General features: G+C 38.5%; 1 protein-coding gene across 4 annotated transcripts in view; it reads left to right on the top strand.

The window, feature by feature from the left end:
- Positions 1–986: 986 nt before the first annotated feature.
- Positions 987–24,191, top strand: part of RB1CC1 (RB1 inducible coiled-coil 1) — an 80,426-nt gene continuing 57,221 nt past the window's right edge. For 2 of the 4 annotated variants that reach the window (XM_062570362.1, XM_062570364.1), the window contains exons 1-5: positions 987–1,065; positions 13,755–13,872; positions 15,912–16,038; positions 20,052–20,178; positions 20,440–20,610. In XM_062570362.1, the coding sequence (XP_062426346.1) occupies positions 15,968–16,038; positions 20,052–20,178; positions 20,440–20,610 (369 nt within the window). In that variant the 5' untranslated portion in view covers positions 987–1,065; positions 13,755–13,872; positions 15,912–15,967. Of the gene's footprint in view, positions 1,066–13,115; positions 13,248–13,754; positions 13,873–15,911; positions 16,039–20,051; positions 20,179–20,434; positions 20,611–24,191 lie in introns of those variants that run through there. The other 2 variants (XM_062570363.1, XM_062570365.1) reach the window with 2 other exon arrangements.

Raw genomic sequence — 24,191 nt, forward strand, 5'->3', positions numbered from 1 at the left:
TGTAATATATTTCCCATTATGCCTGCTCATCAAAAGTACCAATGACTTCTCCATTTACTGTTGTGTTCTCATGTGCCAAAGACATCATTCTGGAAGTGGGCAATTAGAGCACGTCTCCCATGAAGCTGCAAGAGATGAGGAGAGCTTGTCTATCAAGGGACACACGGAGGCAAGCGAGGGTCATGAAGCTTTGTTTCCTCCCAAAAGTGGTGCTTTCTGAGAACATCTACCCAACCGCAGAGGCTGCAATGCTCCAGCAATGGCCTTAGCGTGCCAGATGGGGCAGAGCCAGAGTGGACAGCAGGCCGAACGCTGCGCTTCGCTGCCGGCTGCGCTTAACTCGAGCCCTGCGACGCTCACCGGCCGTCACCAGCGAGACCGCCCCAGCCCACTCCCGCCGGTTCACCCGGCTCTGCCCTCACCCCGAGGCAAGACTGAGACGCTTCAAGTGCTGAACTACAGCACGGAACCGGGACGGCCCCGCGCAGGCTTCCCGCTCCTCGCCTCGGGCCCCGGTCAGGTGTCTGCCGCCCGGAGGCGAAGGAGCGCCTTCGCCTTTGGGCACGGAGCAGCCCTGCCGCGGCGCGAAGCCACGGGCCCAGCCCTGGCGCCGGCCCGCCGCGGCCCCGTGACGTCACGAGCGGCCCCCCCCCGGCCGGCGCTGATCCCCGAGGACGTGACCGCGCCCCGGTTCCTCATGGCTGGGGATCCGGCGGCCCACGGGGTCTCCCCGGGCCGCGGCGAGGGGCCGACTTCCGCCGGCGCCGCGCTTCCGCCCCGCGGCCCCGCCCCGCGGCCGGCCCACCTCCCAGCATGCACTCGCGGCGGAAGCGGGTGACGACAATAACAAACAGCGGCGGCGGCGGCTGCGCCAGGGCTCGCCGTCCCCGCGCCGCCCGGCCCGCGCCGCGCCCCCGCCCGCCGCCCCCTCCCGCCGCCCCCTCCCGTCCGGGCGAGGCGCCCGCTGAGGCGGCGCGTGCCCCCGCGGAGCCGCCGGGCCCGGCCGCGGGGGGAGGGGGCGCCGCTGCCGCCGCAGGATGCGCGGCGCCGCCGCGGGACCCTCGGGTGAGTGGCGCCGAGGCGAGCGCGGCACCCCGCTGCCTCTCTGCGGCCGGGGCCGGGCGGGGGGGGGAAGGCCGGTGGTGCGCCGCCGCCGCGGGGGCTTCGCCCGCGTCCGTTACCGAGGGCGGGGCTGGCCCTGGCGGGGGAGGCGGCGGGGTCGGGCCGCGGGACCCCCAGCCGCCCTGCCGGGGGCGCGGGCGGCGAAGAGGGGGCGGGCCAGGCCGGGCCCCCGCTCCTGGCTGCGGCCCCGGGGCGGGGGGGTGACCCCGCGCGGGCGGGCGGGGGGCGGCGGCGCTTCCCTAGCGGGAGTGGCGCCGGCGGGGCAGCGCCCGGCCGACCGGGGTGCGCCCGCCGCGCCGCGCCGCTGCCTGGGCGAGGGACTCGCCGTGAAGTTACTACAGAGAATGACTCAGCCTGCCTGCGCCGTCGTGCTCGCCTCTGACAGCGCTCAGACAAACGTTGTGCAGAAGTACGGTGTTTACAAATGCTCTTCTGCGTTCGTCTGAAGTGTTTATACTTAGGTGTAGTCCGGAGGAAGCGTGTGTTGTGTACTGAACTTTGCCGTTGTCCTCGCCTCGTTATTGCATTCTAGCATTCCTTTTTTTGGCTGTTTCATTGGGCTCTTCTTTCTCTGTGCCCCCTTCTGCCCCCTGCAAGTTCTCCCTGATCGTCATTCCAAGGTGAAAATACTAATACAGACGCTGAAGAAATTAAGTGAACTGATCTTTGCAACATGCATGTTCCTTACAGAACTACTTCTAGAGATTAAAAAAAAAAAAGGAAAAAGCCTGAGATAATCAAAACCAAACCCAGATACAATTTCTTAGTTATATGCCTTTTCTGTTGTATTGTTTGTTTGTTATCTGAAGAGATGAAGTGGTAGGTCTATCAGTAAGCCACTCTCTGTGGTACATATTTAAAGTTTTCACCTCTGTTTCCTTTCCTCTGTGGGAGAGAGCAAGGAGGTCAAGTATCCTTTATGCCACTCATGTAAATGTGAGTTAGAAGTAGTTGGCAAAATGGACTTCATGGAAAAACTTACGCTTCTGAAATTTTCTGTTTGCTCAATAAAAGGTACCTCAACTGTGCTGAAAAAAATGAAGATAACGAAAAACATGCTTACTGTAATTGAAGGAGATAGGAATTATTATAAGGTATACTATATATGATAAACAGTTCATAACAATAGAGAACTTGTGCAGTGTTGTGATATATTTCAGTTGTGAATTTGAGAAATTTTTAATGTCTGTCACTTTGGGAAGTTTTTTAGAGGATGAAGTGAATAAATGACCTTGCTATTATCTCATGTTTTAACATAAATTTTAGTGCAGAAGAGCAATTATTAACAAGAAAGAAATTGGACATTTAAAAATCATTGTTAAAATGAAGCTAGGGAGAGAATACATTTGTACTTACTCTAAATGCTGTCTAGAACTCAGTTTTATTACATTGTATTAGGAGCAGTGTAGAAAGCTGGCACAGTTAAGTCCCATGCCCCATGTTCTTCAGTAAGGGAAGCTGTAGAGCTGGGAGCAGAAACTAGATCATTTTGGGATAATGGATCAGTGTACAGTTGACTTTACTGGAATTTTGAGGTATATCATTGGTGTACAGTATGTTTGATTAGTTTTTTTTTTAGTAAAACTATGTTATGTTATATTTTGTTCAACTAGCCTTATGCTCAGCGCAGATTTGGGTTACTAGTCTTTGGAATCTTATTCAAGGGGCTGGCTCTCTCCCCATGTCAAGTTACCAGTTATAATTAGAAGTGCATGAAGCAGTCTTGCACTCTTATTTGAGAAGAGGACAAGGGTTATTTTGAGGTCTTTTGTAGTGTCTCTGTGTGGAGTCAGAACATAGCTAAGGTTATGTACTCTGGCAAGACTTTAGGTGAAAAACAGTTTCTAAACAGCTTCTAAATTTCCTAGAATTAATAATTATTAAAGTTAAGTAGGGGAAAAGTTTATGCAAGAGTGAAGCAAGTCAAAATGAAAAGCTATGGGAACTCTCAAGCTATAGCACACATACCTGGCTGTCACATATGACACAAGTCATTTGGTCACTGTCCAAACAGTCATGTGTCTCCTTTTGCACATGCATATTGCCCAGGAAAGTTATGCTGCTGATGTTGGTCCACTGCACAGTGATATTACATGAAGAGATTCTAGAGGTGGGGGAGGAGAAAAGTTCTTTATATCTTAGTGCCTTAAATTTTGTCTGTAAATGTTACTGGAGGAATGAAGTTAGTGAGGAAAGGACCTTACTTACTAGTATTTATGTCTTAAAATTGGTAATCAGAGAAGTAGCAAACTCTTGATTACAAGATGCAAGCTTCCATAATAACACCACAAGATCTGGTTGAATGCGCTGATACTGAGAAGGCAAAAAAGTGGTATCACTAATATGTAAATTTCGTGCATAATTGCTGGTTTTTAAAAAAGTCTTATTTTGTAGCTGACTTTCTCAGTGTTTTCAGTGAACAAGTTGAAGGATTCTTGCATGAATCTCTGTTATAAAAGCCTGCATGATGATTGATGGTGTTGGAAAAATTGCTAACAATGTTTAATTTTGTTAGCTAATTAAGGATTCAGTGGATGTTGTGCAAGTCATGTGACTATAGGTTAGTTTGTTTTGCAGATCAACTTGTAACTTAGTTTTGAGTTCAGTTGAAAGAAGTTGAAAGACAGTATAGCCATGTATCAGCTACTTCTGTCTCCTTTCAGAAGCTTGGCTGGAGGTGGATTTAATTTGGTAATGTGTCTCGCAAAAATAATGGGGTCTGCACATTTCTACATTATTGTTGACAGTTTTGGATAGAAATATCAAAATGAACTTATTAATGTGAAATTTTCAGGAAGTTTCAGATGGGTTACTTACTGTTGGCTGATTACAAGAACCACCCATGGCATCAAGGGAACTCTTGCTGACCCTCTGTCCATCTTGGGTTGTGTATTTTTCCCTTCTTGTTCCAGTTTGCAGTCTCTGGTTCCAGTAGGGCTTTGAGCTGAAACCAGCTGCTCAAGCAGCAGCAGTTGCTAGTATAGCTTTTTATGTGTCCAAGATGTTGACAGTTTCTTTTGGGAACAGTTTTTGCAGCTGGGCCTCCTATGTTTACCAGATCAAGATGATGTGCCATATAGAAATAAATGTATAAATTTCTAGGTAGCAGTCTAAAAAAATGAACTGTTGTATAATGTGGCAGTATTTCTATGTGATATGACTTGTTTCAAGTGTTACACTAGTTTGTCTCTGACTTTTATTGGTTACCTGTTGATCTGTAAATGGAATGTAAAACTGCTTTTGTTGAATGGTTGGGTCCAAAATGTCCTGCATCTGTGACTTGCTGTGCAATACCATAATTGTGATAAGCAGGCCAGCATGGAAATACTTAAGGCAGCAGCATTGCTTAAGGAATGTTCAGAACATGTTTTTTTCTTGTTATGAAGTAGCTCTGTTTTCTTATCTCATAGGGATCATTTCTGAAACAATATTTTTGTATTTTTAGGAGAAAAAATCTTGATAGTGGGGGATTAGTAATGAGTTCAGTATTTGGATTGCCTGCTCTCTTTTTTTTTTTTTTTTTTTTTTGAGGGATTAGATGAAACTAGTGACTGTATGATATATCAATATATTAGCAATTAGACCAATACATCAATTTTCATTACTCTTCTTGAAAAGACATGCCTAAACAGTTGTGTGCTGTTTTCAGTTTGAACAGGTTGAAAGTAATGTGTATTTTAAAGGAAAAAAAAAAAAAGTGTCATTGAAGTAGTTGTTGGGATTCAAGGATTCAAAAATGAGATGTCTCTTAGAACAAATTCTGTTCAGAATGGCACTTTGATACCTGATATCCTGTGGCTGTTTGAAGTAGTTGCCCCTGAATTTTGGAAGCTTTTTATTTAGTGTTTGAGTTCCTTTGTAACTATTTTAATTTGTATGGCACTTTGTATGTTGTAATAAATGTTTTCATGTTTGTATTGCATTCTGTCAAATATGCTGTGAGAGTTTGTTATGAATATTGCAGATACACAATATCCTCTTTATCATTTGAACACTTTTGCCTATGTTTCAAGGATTCTAAATGTCATTTTTAATCTCAAGATTCTATTTGGGCTATCTTGATGCCTAATAGCTGTGCTGGTATGTCAAGAGTATTGAGATTTGATCCTTATTTGGTGTAGTTGTGCCTAGGGTAGCTGAAGTTTCTACTTACAAATGGTATTTTTACTGATACAACACATTTTTATTAAACTGATACAAAATGGGGATTCTTATATAAGGATATATATTACATAAGAATATACTGTGTAACTGGACTATCAGCTCTCTTCCACTCTATTATGCTTATGCTGTATTGCGAGTATTTTGCTGGTAAACTCAGCGTGATTGTTATTAAAAGTATTCAGCGCAAGTATTTGTATTGTCTTCTGTTTGAAAGACACTTATTTCAGACCCAATCACCACTTCTTTAAACCAAAAATCCAGATGCTGCCTTAAAAAAAATTCTCATTTCTTTCTGAACAGAAATCAAAGGGGGTGAAGTATGTAAACTTTCCTTTAGTTATATAACATCTCATCAGCAGGATGAAATACCTGTAAATTGTTAACAGTGGATGTAATAGAACAAAGCAATTTCATATGCATGTTATGTCCACAAATGGCACACCATGGTTGATTATGAAGATTATATGCTGTAATATATCAACAACTGTTCTTTGTGAGGTTGTTTAGATCTTAAATCAGCAATATTGTGGATTTGTCTGTACATTTCATTAGCTGTTTTAAACCATCAAAGATTAATCTAGAAAAAAAGGAAAGGAAGGGCAGCTGAAAATTACTAAATACCTTCTTGAGATAGGGTAAAACTTAACATTCTTCAAACCCAACCAACAGCTGTGTATTGCTGTTGTTTCTACTGGCATCAAACTGAAAGACCTGAAGATGATTTGCAACTATGTAAGATGCAAATAGAATAGTAAGGGACTTTGAAAGAAAAAAAAAAAGTAGATGTGTTTTTTTTGAATATGTATTTACTGGGAGGATGGAGGCTATATTGAATCTGTATGTATGGTACTTTACTTACCTTTTTCAGATAACACAGTTTTAAAGAGAATGTTGATATAAGAGGATGTTCATAGGAAGTTCAGAGATGATACACAAATTATAAGGAAAATGATCTAGAGAAATTCCCTGTCTAGATGATCAAAGTTGAAAGGCTAGGTTCATAAGTATCTGTATGAAGAAGAATTTTTAACAAGTTTAGAAATTGCTAATCATAACAGCTGATCAAGATTGTAGCAGATTTCCTTGTTGTTGAAAAACTCTCACGTTATTCTAAAATACTATTGTGTATAAAGAAAAACTACTTAAGGAAAACTGCGTGGCTTTTTACGCAGGAGGTCAGAGTACATCACAATGATTCTGTCTTGTCTTGCACTTTGCTGTCAATCTTACTGCATTTACTTTCTTCTGTCTGTAGTGCTTTCATCCTTATGTAATAAATGCTATTCAATAAATCTTACCTGTGTGCTTTTCTATTTTGAAACAGGTCTTGTTGGGATACCTTGTAGTATTGGCATTAAAAATACCTTCTGGCTTTGTGGAGGGGGGTTGGTGGGAGATGTGACCTCATAATCTGTATTTTGAAGAACTGTCCTCAATCACATTTGTAGTAATTGCCCATTTTTGAGTTATCTTAGTCTGCTCTTTAAGACAATGGCATTTTAAAAAAAGGTTACAATTTATAAGAAGCTGACTATTAATAACTTATGATGAGATGGGCAGTTACAAATTTGGATGATGACTTTTGAAAATCCTCCCTTGTCTTCTGGAATGACAGTGCTGACTTAAGTACCTCCTGTACCCATCATCTGCTCTCTACCATTAATGGTGGAGCATCAGTCTGGAGCTGTGTGGTGAATTGGATCATGGAATTAATTCAAGCTCACAGTAACCCAGGGAAGTAAGCTATTTCTAACTTGCCACAGTATACTAATCCAGTTTGCCCCCACCTTACTAGGGAAAGGAGCACTACTGAAAGTCAGTGCAGGGGAAGGAAAGGAAGAACAGCTGGCTGAGGAGTTGCTATAGTTGGTACTCTTACTGTAAAAGTGTTTACATAATCATGCTCTTAACTGGCCGGAGAATGTGTTTGTTAAAGAGAAGCATTGGTGCACATACATTGTTCAAGTACAATGTAAGATGTAAAGAAATCTCTGGATTGTTTCGTGCAGAATCACTTGCAAACACCATAAGATTTAATTTTTTTTTTAAGTTTTTATTTCTACAGGGGAAACTTCCTCCACTAGTATGGAGTAATTTTTTTTTTAATGAAATTGCATGTACCCAAGAGTACCATTCTTTTTGCAAAGTGCACCTATTAGTCTCTAATTGGAAAGAAACATATAGTCCTCAAATGCTTGCGAAGTGGCAAAATTGGGAGTTTTTTTTTTTAATACACAAGTCCTTTAGTTAACTTTATCAAAGACAAAGTCCTAGACAGATGTGGAAAGGTTGTTTCTGTCAACTGAAAATAAAAGAATGAAAGGAAAAGAGTACTTCTGTGGGCTGTTTCCTAGCAATGCAAATGTCAGAAAACCTTGGTTCGTTTTTTGACTTGTATCAGGTAACTGAGGCACAAAAGTTAGGCTTTTTCTCAAGCAAGAGATGTGGATTTTTTGCAAAAAAGTAGTAAACATTCTTCCCGTTAGATGAAAATAATCTGTCTTGTCTGTTATGTGGATTGCATTTGGCTGCTCTTCAGCTCTGTGCTAAAATCTGTTTACTTCTTTCTTCTCGCTGTATTTGAAGTGTTTTATAATTATATGCATAGGGAATTATGAGATAGTGTCTGGTAACTTGTTGACTCAAACATTTTTGAAACTTGTTTTCCTAGAGTACACAAAAGTTCTGCATGAACTTGTAACATGCTGCATTGTTTTGGGCCCCATCAATTTAGAAGCTACTCCTTAATGCACAGTGGGTTTTTTTGCCTGTCCAGATGGAGCTGCTTTTGATCTCTTACTATTCCACCACTAATGACGTTGAGGAATTATAAAGGTGTTGCTGAACCTACTTTACTGGATGGAGAGAACAGAGGAGACTTCCACGTATTTCAGTATTGCTCCTGTATTCATATATGGTCACTTTGTGAAAAGCTAAGCACTAAGTTAGCATTAAGTATAACGCCCAGTCCCCTGCCCACCCTTTTTTTAAGGACTCTTGTACTCTGAATTAGTATGAGTTTTGATTTTTTTCTTTTTTTTCTTTTTTTTTTTTTTCAGTGAATTGGAAAGTAGAGGCTTAGACGTGTTCTGGCTGCTATGCAGAATAGCTTCTTTCCTTTGTTAACAGTGATGAAAAGACTTGCTTTACTGACCAGTAGTTGAACTTAAGAGCTGCTAACAACATATTGGCTGTTGGAGATACTGTAATTAAGTAACCTGCTCTGTGCCTGATGCATGTATCAATAGAATATAAATAGAGCTCCAAGTGGCACCTTACTGATCTTAGGGATTGACAGCCTTTCTCAAGATCACAGGGTGGCATGAATGTGAAGTTTGTAGGTCTTGATATCAGGAGGTAATGAGAGATAGGACTTCCATCTGGAATAACATGTGCCTTAGGGATTAGATGTGGTCTTTTAGTTTAAAAAAAGAGTTTGGGCATATTTTAGATTTTTTATTTGCTTTTTGGATAAAAGCTATTCTCTGCGTCTGGATCAGAAGGGGCTCTCCATACATATTCATCACGTAGCTTAGGAAGTTTTTTGAAAAGTTGTGTTTTTTAACACCTTCACCATCTTTTTCCATCAATCCTTTGTCCAGGTAAAGGTATAAATTTGCACTGTGATTTGAAAACTAAGAGATTTCTGTTGCTAAAAGCAATAGTAAAGAATATGTGCCATCATAATGGAGTAATTCTGCCTTTGTGATGATCGTGGCCCTCTGAAATGGACATATTTCTGATTAGGTGTATTGGTTCCAGTATTGAAGAAAGCTCCTTCAAATCTACTAATTCACTAATGTGAAGAAAGTTTTTTTTTTTTTTTTCCCCCCCCCCCCCCCCCCCCACTTCACATAAATTCAGCTTGGAATCTTTATATTCCCTTTTGTTTGATATTAGGAAATACATGCTGTAAAACCCTTTGGTTGTGAGGTATGCCGGTTACATCATGTGAGAGGAACACTTTTGGAGAATGATATCTGAAAAAGCAGGGGAAATGGAGGTAAAAGACAGACCTGTGTAATGTGAAGTAGAAGAAAACAAGCTGAAGTGGATGGAAGGTTCTGTATTAGTTTAATACTTTGTCTATTACATAGTTGTCTATACTGAGGTGAAAAAACAGGACTCTTGCTCCAAGAGCAGAGGAGCTAATGGTGAAATCACAGGAACTGCAGCATCTCCCAAGACAAACCTTCAGTTCTGCTGTGTGGAATCGCAGCACAGCTTAAAAAGTTGATATGCCTACTAGAAGCTGGTTTTCCATTCTCAGAGGTAATATACTCCAGATAAGACTAGCTGATTTTGAAGACACTGATATTTAGTGAATGAGGAATAGTGCTTGAGGTTTTTCAGCATGACTGGAACTGTCAGTCTTGGCCTCAGATGAATGGTCGTTTTCAACAGGCAGGAATTCCTGTGAGAAGCCTGATGCTTGTCATCAGAGGTCACGGTTGTGACTCGTGTTGGAGACTCGTATTGCCTGTAGCCTCAGCTGCTGCTCAGCTAAGAGAAGAAAAACTTCCTTTATTAGAATCATACAGATAATGTTCATGAAGAGTTATGTGATGTCTAATAACTAGCAGTGTGGAATTGCAGGCTTCTGAATGAATAGTGAGTGTATTGGCTTGCACGGGTAGTTAAGATAATTCTGTCTGTCTGCTGTCAGAGTGGAACCTCTTCTCTCCTGCAGATACACCTGGGAGAAGAGTATGGGCCTCCGAGTCCTTTCTGGCCTGAGAGATGAAGCATTGATAAGTACAGGATTTGTATCTGTGCAGATATAAAACTTTCCCAGATACTAAAAGCAAGGTAGTGTGTACTGCAGGCATGCTGTTCTGGAAAACAGTTTTAAACTTCTAGGATTTTGCAGAAGCCGTGACTGTGACATGGTTTAACGTAATTCAGGTTGTTTAAAAAAAGGTGTGTTAGTTATTCGTTTTCCTCATGTTGCTTCTATAAACTGGTTTACAAACCAAGCTTGGAGAATGAGATGTCAAAAAAATTGTACTTATATTTTTATATATATATATATATATATATATATATATATATATATATATATAAAGAAAATCAGGATATTGTGGATGAAATTTAATTGATTTAAAGTGAAGTTGATAATGCCTCTGTAAACCTAAACAATGCACATAAATTTTGTTTTCTTCGTCTTATACCGAGTGCCATGTTTTAATGTTTGAGTTTGTGAGGTTGGAAAGAGTTATACTCCAGAACAATGGCATGGTCAAAATAGAGCAGTGATTCAGCATGTAATGGCAGAAATGGGTAGTTAATGTAGCTGTAGGATTATTTGTGGAATGCTGTGAAACCCATGACGTTTATACTGTAATTACAGAAAGGGAAGGACTGTAAACAGCTATTCATTTCCTTTTACAGATGTAGAAGCAATGAGCATGTTCTAAACTAAGTAAGCTACATTACAAAACTTCTAAACTGCATTGAAAGTATTTATCAATGTAGTATACTTCAAAACTATGAAATTGTTCTAGGATTTATATTGAATGGAAAAAGCTTGCAATGTTTTTGTGAAGTGAAGCAAATTGCCATGTAAACACAATATAAAGTAGTAAATATTTTATCATCAGCAAAACATTTCTGTGGATACTTCTTGTGTCTTGATAGCTAATATAACAAGATATACATCTTTTGAATGAATTCTGGAAGCTTTTTCTGCTTCAACTTTGTGCTGTTTGTACTTTTATTTCCATTATTTTGTTCATTTCTATCATCTTCTGTCTGTTGTGGCAGTTTCCATAAAGTTTGTTTTCAAATTTTCTATTTTTATGATGTTGTTAATAATACTTCCTGGTTATTGATCATGCAGGCTTCCATACCTAGTTGATAGGATAGCATGGTTCTAATGGTCCAGGTAGCAGAGCTTAAATAGTAAATGTGGGTAGACTAGTCAGTTTTTATAGTATGTCTGATTATATAGCTAGTATTGGTGTCTTTAGTTGTCAGATTTTAATTGTTTCTTTATTAAAATGGATTAAAATAATTTCAGTGATGTAGCACTAGGTGTAGAAACTCCTGAAGTTTTCTTAACAGCCTATTAAAGTGAATGCAAAAGGAACAATAGTAAAACATGTTTATTGATACTTTTTGCTGAAGGTTGATGGTACTGGCTTTACACTCCATGCTTGTATTAAAATCTTGTTACTGATGAATTGTAGTATTTGTGAACAGCAGGAAATCATAGAGATATTTAGAATATGCAGCTGACCTTAACTGTTTTAACCTGGCTCTTGTAAGAAAGGAGATTTAAGCAGTTGTGGCTAGCTTTCACGTGTCTCCCTCAGCTGATATTGGAATTTATTTGTGAAGTTCAACCAGGTGTGCGGAGAGCTCTCAAACTGAGTTCCTACGCAGGTTGTGTAAAGAGTCTTCTGGAGAGACACCCAGAGTAGTTCCTACTGGAGGAAGGGCTGCAGTCAGCCTTCATTAGGCACCAGTGTATCTGTGGGGGGATGGGGGGGGGAAGTAACCTTCAAGGCATGTATTTTTTTGAAACTTTTTTCCACACAGTTTCTCTGTTTGTGGAACTACTCATTTAAATTTGTGATGACCTTGGGAGTGTGTAAATTCTACTTTTTTTTTTTCCTCCTTTTCAAGTGATAACTTATTAGTGTAAACACACAAAAGGTTTGTTCTGCCTACCTGAGTATAGTTCTGCTTACTCAGGATTGTTTGTTAGCTTATTAAATATTAGGTAGAAAAAGCAACACTTGTCTTCTAATTTTTTTGAGACCATTAAGAAATCAAAAATATAGAAATTATGGAGTTGGAGTCCTTGTTTGTGGCTGAGCTGTTTAATAGTTTCTTTATTAAATTCATGGCGGTTTCCATTGCTTTGATCTAAAGCAGGCATTGTTAAATTGAGTTTGCTCAAGTACAACTACAGTCAGAAGCTGAATTGATTTTTTTTTTTTTTAAAGTTTTGGTTTTCCAGTGGTGCTACTTAAGGACATTGTTTTCTTTCTATTGCACATTTGATTCTTACATGCATTTTGAATAGGAGGAATGAAGGACTAGACAAAAGGGAAGATGATTTAAAAACTGAATACTGTTATTTCAGGCATACTGTTTTTATATATGCACAGAGCAGATTACTATCATTTAATTTCCTCTCATAAAAGTTTGCAGATTTGGGATGAGGAGAGCTTATTTGATTTACTGCTAGTAGCATAAGTTGTATAAAATAAGGCACATGTTCTAATGGTTTGGAGGTCTCAGCAATTATGTGTTTAATAGTGGATTATCACCTGTGCAGTGCCTGATCACAGAATGGTTGAGGTTGGAAGGGACCTCTGGAGATGATCTAGTCCAACCTTCCGGCTCAGCAGGGTCACGTAGAGCATGTTAGACAGGGTTGCATCCAGGCAGGCCTTGAATATCTCCGGAGAAGGAGACTCCACAACCTCTCTGGGCAACCTCTGCCAGGGCTCCGTCACTCTCCCAGTGAAGAAATTCCCCCTCACGGTCAGGCAGAACTTCCTGTGCTTCAGTTTATGCCCATTGCCTCTTGTCCTGTTGCATGGCACTACTGAAAAGAGTTCATCTTCTCAAAAGCTTACTATGACACTAACATGAAATAGGAAGGATGTCTGTTGTGGTTTGGGATTTTGATCATGCGCTGTCCTTGCTGTGGCTGGCCTCATTGAACTGAACAGGTTACAGATCTCAGCAGCTTGTCTCTACCTTCCTTTGCTGGGGCTTCTCCCTTAGCATTGCCGCTTGACTGACAAAAATTAAAATGAACTAGCTTACCTTAAAAAGAGGTCCTCTGCTGATCTGACTTGTTTTGATCCTTGTAGTTTAAACAGCAGTTCTGAGGGAGGAGCCCCTGGCAAGGATGACAGTGACAAGCAGCTGGGAATGAAAACCTCTTCAGCTGATAACGAAAAGAAAGTCTAATGAAAGTACTGAAAGTTGGCAAATGGCTTAAGGTGAGCTGAAGGGAAGTGTTGTTGCTTCTTTCAGAAATCTTTTGACTACATTCATAAGATAAGGCTGTTCATTTAAAAAAGTGTGAAAATGCACTTTTGCTCTGGATTTCCTTAGTTTAATCACATTCTGTCCTTAGAGACTTTCTGTACTTAGCACTTAGCATTGCCTCAGCATTCTGCATCAATTCTGAAATATACTCCTTTGATTTTTCTCTTCTTTTCGGGCAATCTTTTGCTTTGACTCCTTGCAAATACTGAATAATGTTACTAAGTTACTTTAAACTGAATTTGTGTGTGTGTGTGTGGCAGGGGGGAATCAGTTGTGTAGCAGTTCAGAGTAGAACTGTAACTGGATAGCATTGTTAGTTTTGCAGTAGTGTTTTTCTCTTTTTATAACAACTTTCTAGTATTAAGAGGCACAGACTTCTGTGCTAGGCACAGAACTGACCGTAAAATCCTTAGGTTTGAATGATATGCATAATTCCATTCTGTTTCTTTTCTTTGCAGATCTTCAGTCATTTTGAACAGCCATGGTACTCCATTGCCAAAATCCAGTAAAGCACATGTGTGCTTCTGCTCTTCTGGTGCATTTGAAGAAGGTGATAGCTTCACATAGTGCCTGAAGGTAATTTTATTATTATTATTATTTTTTGGATGAAGTTGGGAAGCTCGAGATTACTGGTACATGGCAGATGCTGTTCAACATTTTTTTTATGCTTTGAAGAGTTAGCTTTAGTGTTAAGGATAAGAAAAAGGTGTTCAATTTAAAGCTTCAATTTATTTACATGAACAAAATAAAGTTTTCAGCCAGATTACCTGATAAATACCACTTGAATTTACAAATTAATGAGTATATGAAAATTATGTACAGTACAAGCCTTTACTGTGCTCATGGTGGAAAGGAGGAGAGTTCATGGTGAAGAGTATTGTAGGAGTTTGCTGCTGCTTCTTTTTTTTTTTTTTTTAAGTGAGTGATCGTGGTGTTTTAAGTACTATATTTGTCAAGTTTATCTGTAACTTTACCTGGGCCACAGTCATAAATAATAACCTAGGAGAGAAGTTACTGTAATAATTGTGCTTGTGAGACTGATTAATTCCAAAAGTTATGTCGGAGAATTAAATAATAGATTGTTCAGTTACTCTTGATGTTTGGCAATTTAGTTTGTCTAGTAACTTTGTTTATAGATTATATTCCGCTTTTTTCCAGTATAAATTGAAACTGTTGCCATTGACTACAGTAGAAATGAGGTGTGAGGACAGTAATGCTAAATTCATATGAAATTAAATAATTTTTGTTGATGGTGGCTTTTTGGCATATTTTTCTAAAGCCTTATTGTAGAGACATGTCTTAACTAGTTTTTGTTTCTTCTCTAATGCTTGAAAAGTTTGCAGGGAAGTTACATTCTTGAAAGTTCTTTTGACTTTCCAGATTAATTCTACTGATAATGTATCATGTCTGTCCTTCCCCCCCCCACCACAATTTTAGTGGAGTTTTTGTTATTTTCTATTCTCACAGTTTGTCAGTTTTGGTCTATATAGACAAGTAGACAAGTGAAAAGTCAAGCTGACTTTAAAATAATGACAGTTAGCGGTATAGACTTGGGTGTGTCCTGTTTTTATGTCAAGGAAAGAGGACTTCTGACATTTCCTGTGAAGTAATTTAATCCAAAAAGCCATTTTCATAGTGATGCAAAAATATTGCTGAGTGACTAGAACTTTAACAGCTCAACTTTCCATAACTTCTTCCACATCAAAATATTGCAGTGCAGTAATGACAGCAGTGCTCACTGTACTTTTACAGCAGCTCTGTTAGTGCAGAGAAGATTGTTCATAGACTCTTGAACTTCTGCTGAGGAACTAAAACAGAACAAAGAAACCCTCAGATGTATAGAGTATTTCAATGCAAATTCACTGAATCTTATAATACCTTACGTTGCAGTTCAGTGTTTTCTTCTGCTATGTAAAATGGAGAAGCAAGGGCTTGCTTAGGGTCGTTCATCCAGAAGCTTGTAGGGTGATGTATTGAATACATCTTGAATGACTGCACTGCCTTACTTGATCACCCTGTAGTGGCTAATAGCAACTAAGAAGCTACAGAGAAAAACAAAAACCTCTTTTATTTTTCTCTGAAAACAGAAACTGTAGATCTACTGGTTGTTCCTGCCTATAACTAGGTAATAGTTTTGAAAAATAATGTTCCACATCTGAGTGGAAAGACTATGGACATGGCTAGTAATAAGTAAATAGACTTTGTAGTTCTTACGAGTTAAAGAATCAAAACTTACACAGTAGGTCATGCTGCTGGTTTGTAAAGTCTGGGAAAGACAGCTGGAAGCAACTGGATTTGGGGCTATTAAAATGCATTTCATAATTGAGAAAAACCAGACAATAATCTAAGATAGTGGCCTCTGGAAGTCATAGCTCTCTTTTCCCCCCCTCAGTGTGTATTTTCATGTGTTCTCCTAACCCATCTGGATATTTAGTGATTTCCCTTGCCTTTGTTTCTGATCAGAGGAGCATATATGCTTTTACTAATAGGCAAAATACTGTGGAGTATGAGCACTGGTATATTGACCCACTATATATCTAAAAGTACTTATTCAAAAGCAAATGTATGCTTTTTAACTTCCATTTGTAAAACTAACATTTTGAATTTCTTTGCAGGTTCAAATGATTTTAGCGGTGGAAGGTATAAACTTCAAAAAACTAAAGAAATCATCATGAAGCTATATGTATTTCTGGTCAACACTGGAACTACCCTTACCTTTGACACAGAACTTGCTGTGCAAAAGTAAGGAAATTATGTATTGTGTGTGTGTATTTGTGTTTTGTTTTTTAATAACCTTTTGTATCCTGAGTGCTGGACAGCTGATACTTGGTTGTTTTTGAATATGTATTTGTGTTTCCCTCTGTGTTCATTTTTTGTGTTGGTGAGTTTTGAAGATTCTTGAATTAGCGCTGTCACCTTGCAGGTGATTGTGCTTGGTTAAGGTCCCATAAAAGGGTGTAAAAGTTAGGTAATTGCTACTTGTTACTGAGACAGTGAAAGCAGAAGTACGTTTTACTGGCCTATTACTCTTACCAGAGTCTAGTGTTAAGTTTGGAGGCTTTTTGGAAAAGTTGACAAAATGATTTCTGATCTTCTGTGCTCTTTATTGAACTACCTTTTCATCTAATATTCTTCTGTAAGAGGTTTATCCTATTTAGAGGTTTAGCTCCCTTATAAGAGGTTTATTTAATTGAAAGAAACCATAATTTCAATGCTATCCTCATGAATTTCTGTTAAGGGCATGGTTTTCATGTCCTCTTTCTGAGCACGTGCATAGTATGTTTGCTTTTTCTTACGAGAACTTGCAAGACTGAAAAGCCTTCTTTGAAACATTTGTGAAGATATGAGAAACATTTCGTATATAGTGTCTGAGAAGAGCACTTCATAGATGTTTATAGAGAAGATGTTAGTGAACCACTGCCTGAGGCAGACTGACAAAAGTGTTGGCAATAAAACTCAAGTAAAACTGAGTTGGAGATTACAAACAAAAGCAAAACCCTTGGGGTAAGATATTTGAACAGTACATAGTACTTACAGAAAAAATAAACAAGCTGTGGTTTAATAGCCTATCAACAATGTCTTGGCATCAAAACTGTTTCAATTAGCTTTATCTGATGCCATAAAGGAAAGGCACTTAGGCTATACTTAATTTTCTAGCTGATCCTAGACATGCTTCTCCATTGGCAAGACTTCTGAAATGGAAAGTACCTCACTTCTTGCTAACAATTCTTCTTTTCAACATTGAAGTACTAAATTGGTTCCTCAGTAAGCTAGAACCTTTCTCTTTGAGGTATGCTGAGACACATTTAGGTATTTTCAGGGAAGAAAAAACATCTACCATTAAGTAGAATTGGTGGTGTCTTCTCTCTCTCTCTCTCTCTCTCTCTCTCTCTCTGTGTGTGTGTGTGTGTGTGTATATATATATATATATATATGTAAAAATATATATGTATTTTTAATAAATATATATTTTACAGTCTATTTTCTATGTGTTACATGCTCCCTGATTTTAATGTAGGTACTGGAGGTACTAGAATTACTTGGTTCTCTAGGCAGGAAGTTGGACTTCATGAAAAAGATCCCCTCTTAAAGGTTTCCCTGGCTAGATCAAGGGTCCTAGAATATTAAGAAAATAGAAGAGCACAATAATGCAAGCCCACTCTCTTTTCCCTTACAAAACTTAAGGGAAGTTGAGATAAGAGAAATGTGCCTTGTGCTATCACTAGGCAAAAATACCAGATACTTGGATATCAAAATTGTGCTCATCTTGGAGAAATCCATGGATCATCAATTTTCTCTTTAAGCTGTTCATCTTGCCAGGACCTCCTTGTGCACAGCTGATAAAGCTGCTAAATGTCTCACACTGTAGAAGACCTCACAATGCCAACTGTAAGGTTCTGTGACTTAACTATTTTTCTCTGTGCTTCCACAACTACTTCTGAACTTGGACATTTCCAGTAGAGCAAAAATTTATCAGATCAGACTGCTCTGGTTCAACTCTTTCCCGCATCCTGAATATAATGACTTTGTCCAGAACATGTTTAAAATATAGTCTGTTTTTTTGAACTTCCAGGGAGCAACCTCCTCAGAAGGATTATGAGTGAGGATTCTTCTCTCAGGGCTTGTGGTTGCTCTCTGAAAGAAATATCATTTTTCTTATTCTTGGAAAAATTGAATTTCATTGTTTTTTTTTTCCCTCCACTTTTTCTGTGCTCTTCATAGCATGTGCACTAATGCTTCCATTATAGCTATGTTTATTCTTGGGATAAGTGAAGTGCTTTGTCAGAAAATGTAATACTGTGGAATAGCAAATTTTCCATCATCAACAAGGCAAACTTCCTTTGATGGAGTTGCAGATCTGAATGCCACCAGACTCTAAAATGCTCAGAATGTTCTTTAACTTGTCTTTCTGATTCTGCTGAGTACAAAACAGTAAGCATCAGCTGCGCTATCCAGTTCTGCTGTTTATGCTTCTATCGTACTTCCCTGAAAACAGATGAAGCAGTGATGTCTCAAAAAATTTAGATATACCTTCCCTCCGCCCTTTTTTAAAATAAGTTATTTTCAGAGAAGGAATTCTGCAAATTGCTGTTTCTACTCACAGTGTTTACTTATTCTGAAGAAAATAAGCATGCTCTGCAATGTTTTGGATCGGAAGCTAAAGAACTGACATGTAGATTGTCTTATTTACAGGATATCTAAAACTTGATTCTGTCATTCATTTATTGTAAGCTCCAAACTGTTTCACAGCGTTTGACCTGTAAAATATGAACTTTCACACTTCGAACTGCCTGAAGCATGAGCAGTGCTAGATTCACAGTAAAGTCCAACAGCTTTGCTATTTTCATTTTTTTTCACTGCACATTGAAAGTATCTGGCATTCATAATATGTTTAGAGAGGTCTTGGGGTATCATATTGTGTTCTTTTCCTGCATTTTCACCAAGGTCTCTGATTTAGAGTAAACCATGTATAGTATGGGCTATTACGATGCACTTCATAGGGCTATGGTCAGCCCAGAGCTAGCAGGAACCAGTCTTATCTGCTGGCTTAATCTTCTATCAGTGGTCAGTGAGTTGCAAGTAGTTGATGTTGATGTGCATGCAAATACCTGGGCAACATAATGCTGCTTTTCTTTTTCAAGACTGGCTTTTCTGCAAAGCCCGCTGACACTCGGCGTATTATTGAATGTGAAATAAAGCCTTTTATCTCAGTCATTTCAGAACTACTGTTAGTAGATGTGCCATTATCTTCATAAACTTTTTGGTAATTTGAGACATTTTATACCTAAATCATGGTGAGATACAACATCTGAATTGCCAGTTAGTGCATGTTACAGCCTGTGTGGGCTGCTTTTTTTTTTTTTTTTTCTTCACACCTCAGTCTGACAGTTGAGAAAGAAGCCATCCAACTCATTAACTGTCCAAAATGCAAGACCAGGTTGAACTGTATAGCATATTATTCTGCTTGTCTGGAGACACTTGCTCTTTCTAGCAGGATCAGCTTTTTCTTAGCTCTTTGCTGTAGGCTCTTAGTAATTTGACAGGCCAAGCTGTCTTCTCGAAGTACGTGAGGGTGTTAGGTGGATGTTTAATATAGCTAGTGAGTACAGGGTTGCACTCTTGAGGTGCTTGTAGGGAGTTCGTGCTTCATATTGAATCAGTTATTTCAGATAATTGATCTTTGTTTTCTAAGTAGCATTTCTATGTTAGTGCTTAATGTTTGTATGCATTTGTTGCATGCATACGGATTGTCTAATTTTCTGTCACTGCACATTATATTGTACTTACAGTAAATCAGTTGGACTGGATTAGGTGAAATTGTTTGCATTATGCATAAAGAAGTGTTAAATACTCTTGCTCTTCTGCAGTTTCAGTAAGTCAATTGGCTGTTTATAAACTAAATATTCAAAGAGCATAATATGGATTTTTACAACTACCCTGAATGTTTGTAATTTAATCCAAAATTTCAGCCCTCTATCCAGTCTTCTTGGAAGAAGACTGCTGATATTATACCAGTTTGGCAGAGGAACTCCTTGTGCTTATGGGCTGGGTATATAGAATGCAAAAGATCATAGCACTTTAAAGATTGTCGTTGTGTGGAATAAAAATGCAATAGATGATGGAAATGAAAGCCTGCTTCATTAGAAGCAAGATACCTGTCTGTGTAACAGGAATATGTGAAATGAGAGAAACTAAGACATCCATACTATTTTCTTCTTCCTCTTCACATTTTCCCACCCTATTCTTTTCTCCAGTGTGGCTGACCTGAAACATGCAATTCAAACAAAGTATAAGATTGCTATTCAGCACCAGGTACTGGTTGTCAATGGAGGAGAGTGTATGGCACCAGACAGAAGAGTCTGTAGTTACAGTGCTGGAACAGTAAGTGCATACTGCATTCTTCTACAAATCACATTTTAGAAGAAGAAACTTATCAATAGATTTTTTTTCTTTAGTATTCTTCTGCAGTATATTGTTTGCTGAGCTTTTTCTGCTTTATGAAACGAATTTTTAAGTATTTAGTTTGCACAAGTAAATTTCAACATGTTCTTAAGACACATTATGCTCCTGATGGAATAATTGGTGATTGAAAAGTATATTGCATTTACTCAATGTTTGGCTTTTTTTTATATTTGAGCATAGGACACCAATCCAATTTTTTTATTCAACAAAGAAATGATCTTGTGTGAACGCCCACCAGCTATCCCCAAAACCACATTTTCTGCAGAGAATGAGATGGAATTAAAAGTAGAAGAATCTCTAATGATGCCTGCAGTTTTTCATACAGTAGCATCACGGACACAGCTTGCTGTGGTAAGTAAATTCTTACTGTACTTGCACACCAAAGAAAAATAGCCTTTTTGTATGTCAGAGGGGTTGCTTGATATAACTTTTGAAGTAGTTTGTTCAAAAGACTGGAAAAATGATGTATTAGAGGTTATATTCTTGGAACTGTCATTTCAAGGTAGGTATTGAAAAGTGCTTGCCTCTTCAGTATATTCAACATTTTTTTTCAAAGGAAATTGTAACACAGATTTGTTGGAAGCATGTACTTATGGCACTTGCAAAATAAAAACAATCTGCTTCTTTTGGGTTCTTGCTTTAATACTTTGTCTTATTTTCAGAGTCTTTAGTGTGCCTCAGCTGGAAAACAGAAAATGTTGTTACTTTACAGACATTATTAAACAAAGTAGAAAATTGGCAGGATAGTTTTTAAAAGCACCTATCCCTCCTTCCGTTTTGTTTTACACACATGAAGTTCTCACTTCCCAATGTTTCATCTTTTTTTTTTCTCATTGAGTGCTGGTTTCTGTATATGTAGAAAACAAACTTTTCAGAATTTCAATTTGGTTATCTTTGCATTACTTTGATAGGGGAAACAGTCCAGCAACAAGGGCAATAATATATCAAGTGTGTAATATGAACGACTGCGTGTTCAAGAGCGTAGCATAATGTGTTCAGTAGCTGAACTGATTTCCTTCATATTGGGAAATACTGCTTCATTTTCCTTTTCAGATGTTACATAAGTGCATTAAGTGTTGTTACTGTTTCTAAACATTTGAACTTTCTTGGGCTGAGTGTGGGGAAGAGGTATGTGTAGCACATGGAACAAGATGAGTGTGTGATTTTTAATTTGTTGTTTTGACAGTAAAGTTTTAGTGCCAGTTTCACTGACAATTTTATTGCAGTCCAAAAGAATATTTTGTTTGAAAAGACTGTCCTTTAATAATGTACAGCTGAATTCAGTGAAAAGTGCTGAGTCAGTGTATCTTTATTTACGTAGTACTTTTCTCCTTGGCCTCCCTAACTGTCATCGATTAAGAAGTAACCTGAATGATAGCATCTGATTTTAGGCAAAGGTTATTTTGAGGCTAGTTGATCCTCTCCCCTCCAACACCTGCTGACAGTTATTGCTGACTTAGTAAACAGGGCCTTGAGTTATTAACGATCTGTGAAATGTATGACTGTCATATTGAGAAGAGTGGATATTGATGTGTATTCGGCTAGGAGTGGGAGATTTTCGTTTGTACCCCTCATAAGGGAAATGTGAGAATTCTGGTTTCAACCACCAAGACTGCAAGTACTTTAAAACCTTTTATTTGTGAGATGTTAAGAAGACATTATAGAAGTCAACAAGACTTTTTCCCCTTGATTCTGAAGGATATATTAATATGTAGAGCAAGCCTTAGTTTATTGCATTCTTTCTATTTAATTACTTAGATCTTGACTGGCTTGTTTTGGTGACAAGTCCCCTTCTGTTAGGGAAACCTATATTTCCAAAATACTCCTAAACTAAAGTTAGGAAACTAACTAAATTTTCTGTGACCAGCCGGAGTTACAACACTAACCTAGAGACATTGATCATAACTCACTAGCTGATTTTAAAGAATGACTTTTATACTCAGTGGCATCAACAAAAGTCCCAACTTCATGTTGGGACAATTTATAGATTGGGCAAGATGATTAGTATTTAAAAGTCTTTATAAACATAGCTTTAAGAAGAATGGAGGTTTTATTTTTAGCCTTCAGGCTGATCTTGAAAAAGATTGTCGCTTGTGTCCTACTTCTTGCCCCCTTTCAGTTCTCAGCTTGTAAAAGGGCTAAAGTGATAGTAATTTTTGTGAAACACTTAAGGGCTAACTAGAGAGCAGTATTTTTAAATCTGATATACCTTCTTACAGTTCACTTTATCAGAGATTTTAAATCTTTGAAAATCATAGGCTCTGTATTATGCTATGGAAATATTGTGTACTTTTTTAGGAGATTAAGGAGATGATACTGAAAACATTTATAATGAAAGATTAGTAAGTAGGCTATTGTGATTTTTGATGTATCAGGGAGTGAAAACTGTATAAAGGAGTGTTGATGTAGCATTAAAGCAGTTTTTCACAATGTTGTCTTGGAGCATATTAAGTGGTAATTTAGAGAAAAAATGAGGGAAGACTGAGTATGCGGTTCGAATGCTAATCTTGCTCAGGGTTCACTGTAAACTTTTGAGCTGGGAGGAAAAGGGAACATTGGATATTAATCCTTCTCGATATTGATTAAGGTCTGGAAAGAGGTGAAGAAGCTCTGAACCTTTGTAGTGGTGAAAATGATGGATTCAAAGCCACACTGAACATACTACACAGGAGGCTTCATATGAAGTATACGTGAAGAAGCTGCATTACAAAAGTCCTGAGTTTGTCCCTCTTAAATGAGTAAAACGTTGCTAACTTCTAATAAAAATTAGAAAAATAAGATTACACTACTTGATATGAGTATTTTTGCTGGTTATAATTATTTAGAGGATGGCATGACTGCGAGTATATGGTGAAAATTCTTTGCATCAGGAGAATGGAAGTTACAATCTAAAGTGCTCATGCTGAACTTCTATTGCGAAGTTACGGTATAAGTTGCTTTGGAAATGTTGCTACCTCGTGATACGTCCACTTCCTGGTTCGCTGTTGTAACTCATGCTCTGTGAATACGTTAGAAATAGGAAAACTTGGTTTCTTTCTGCATGGAAGATTATAGATATTTGGGAGTGTATTGACTTCAATATTGGAAATCTTTTACCTCGTTTTAAAGTAGCCTGGAAACTCTTGGATTTAATCAGTCTTTCAGTATCTGCGACTTCCACTGTACGTGTCTGTGACTTGGCAAGTATGCTGTAGAAGTATATGAAAGGTGTACTCTGCACACACCTTTTCTTTTGCCTGATGTTGAGCTTTCTGTACTATGTAGAAAGGTGAACAGGTATTTCTAATTTACTTCTGATCCATGCTTTTGCAAAAGTTCATATACTAATGCATGCAATTTTTATCCACAATGAAAAGTGGTGTTAGACTCTCACAAGTACTTTTCTTGGCCTTTATTTCTTTTCTATTTATTTCCAGGGTCTAAAAGCTTATTTGTATCTCACTCTTGTTAGACGGGGCAGCCATAGCTGATCCGTATTTGTTTAGAATCTGCTTTTGCTACCTACATTTTATTTGTCATTTTATGATATCCTTAATTACTGTACAGGTTGAACAAAAGTCATCTTTTAGTTCACAGTGGTTCCCCTGTCTTTTTCCATCTTACTAATAGCTTACATTTTGGGGTTTGGATAAACAGTATTATTCTGCATATTGACTTTAACAACATAGTAAGAGTTTAATTTAACGTGTTAAAGTCCTTAATTGAAACTGTTTAAGTCATTTGTTTTCTCTTTCAGAATTTTTAGTGCAAGGTGAGTTAATAGAAAAAGTGCACAACTGTAACGTTTTCCATAACATAAATGGAATGTTGTTTTTCTTGATTTGCACCTTCTCTTCAGATGTTGCTCTTGCCTTCATGAATGAGTCAGTGTCACCTAAATAGCTCAACAGCTTTTATGGCTTGAATCAACTTGCTTCATCTTATTTTTTGTA

The sequence above is a fragment of the Rhea pennata genome, chromosome 2, assembly GCF_028389875.1.
Source record: "Rhea pennata isolate bPtePen1 chromosome 2, bPtePen1.pri, whole genome shotgun sequence".
Lineage (NCBI taxonomy): Eukaryota > Metazoa > Chordata > Aves > Rheiformes > Rheidae > Rhea > Rhea pennata.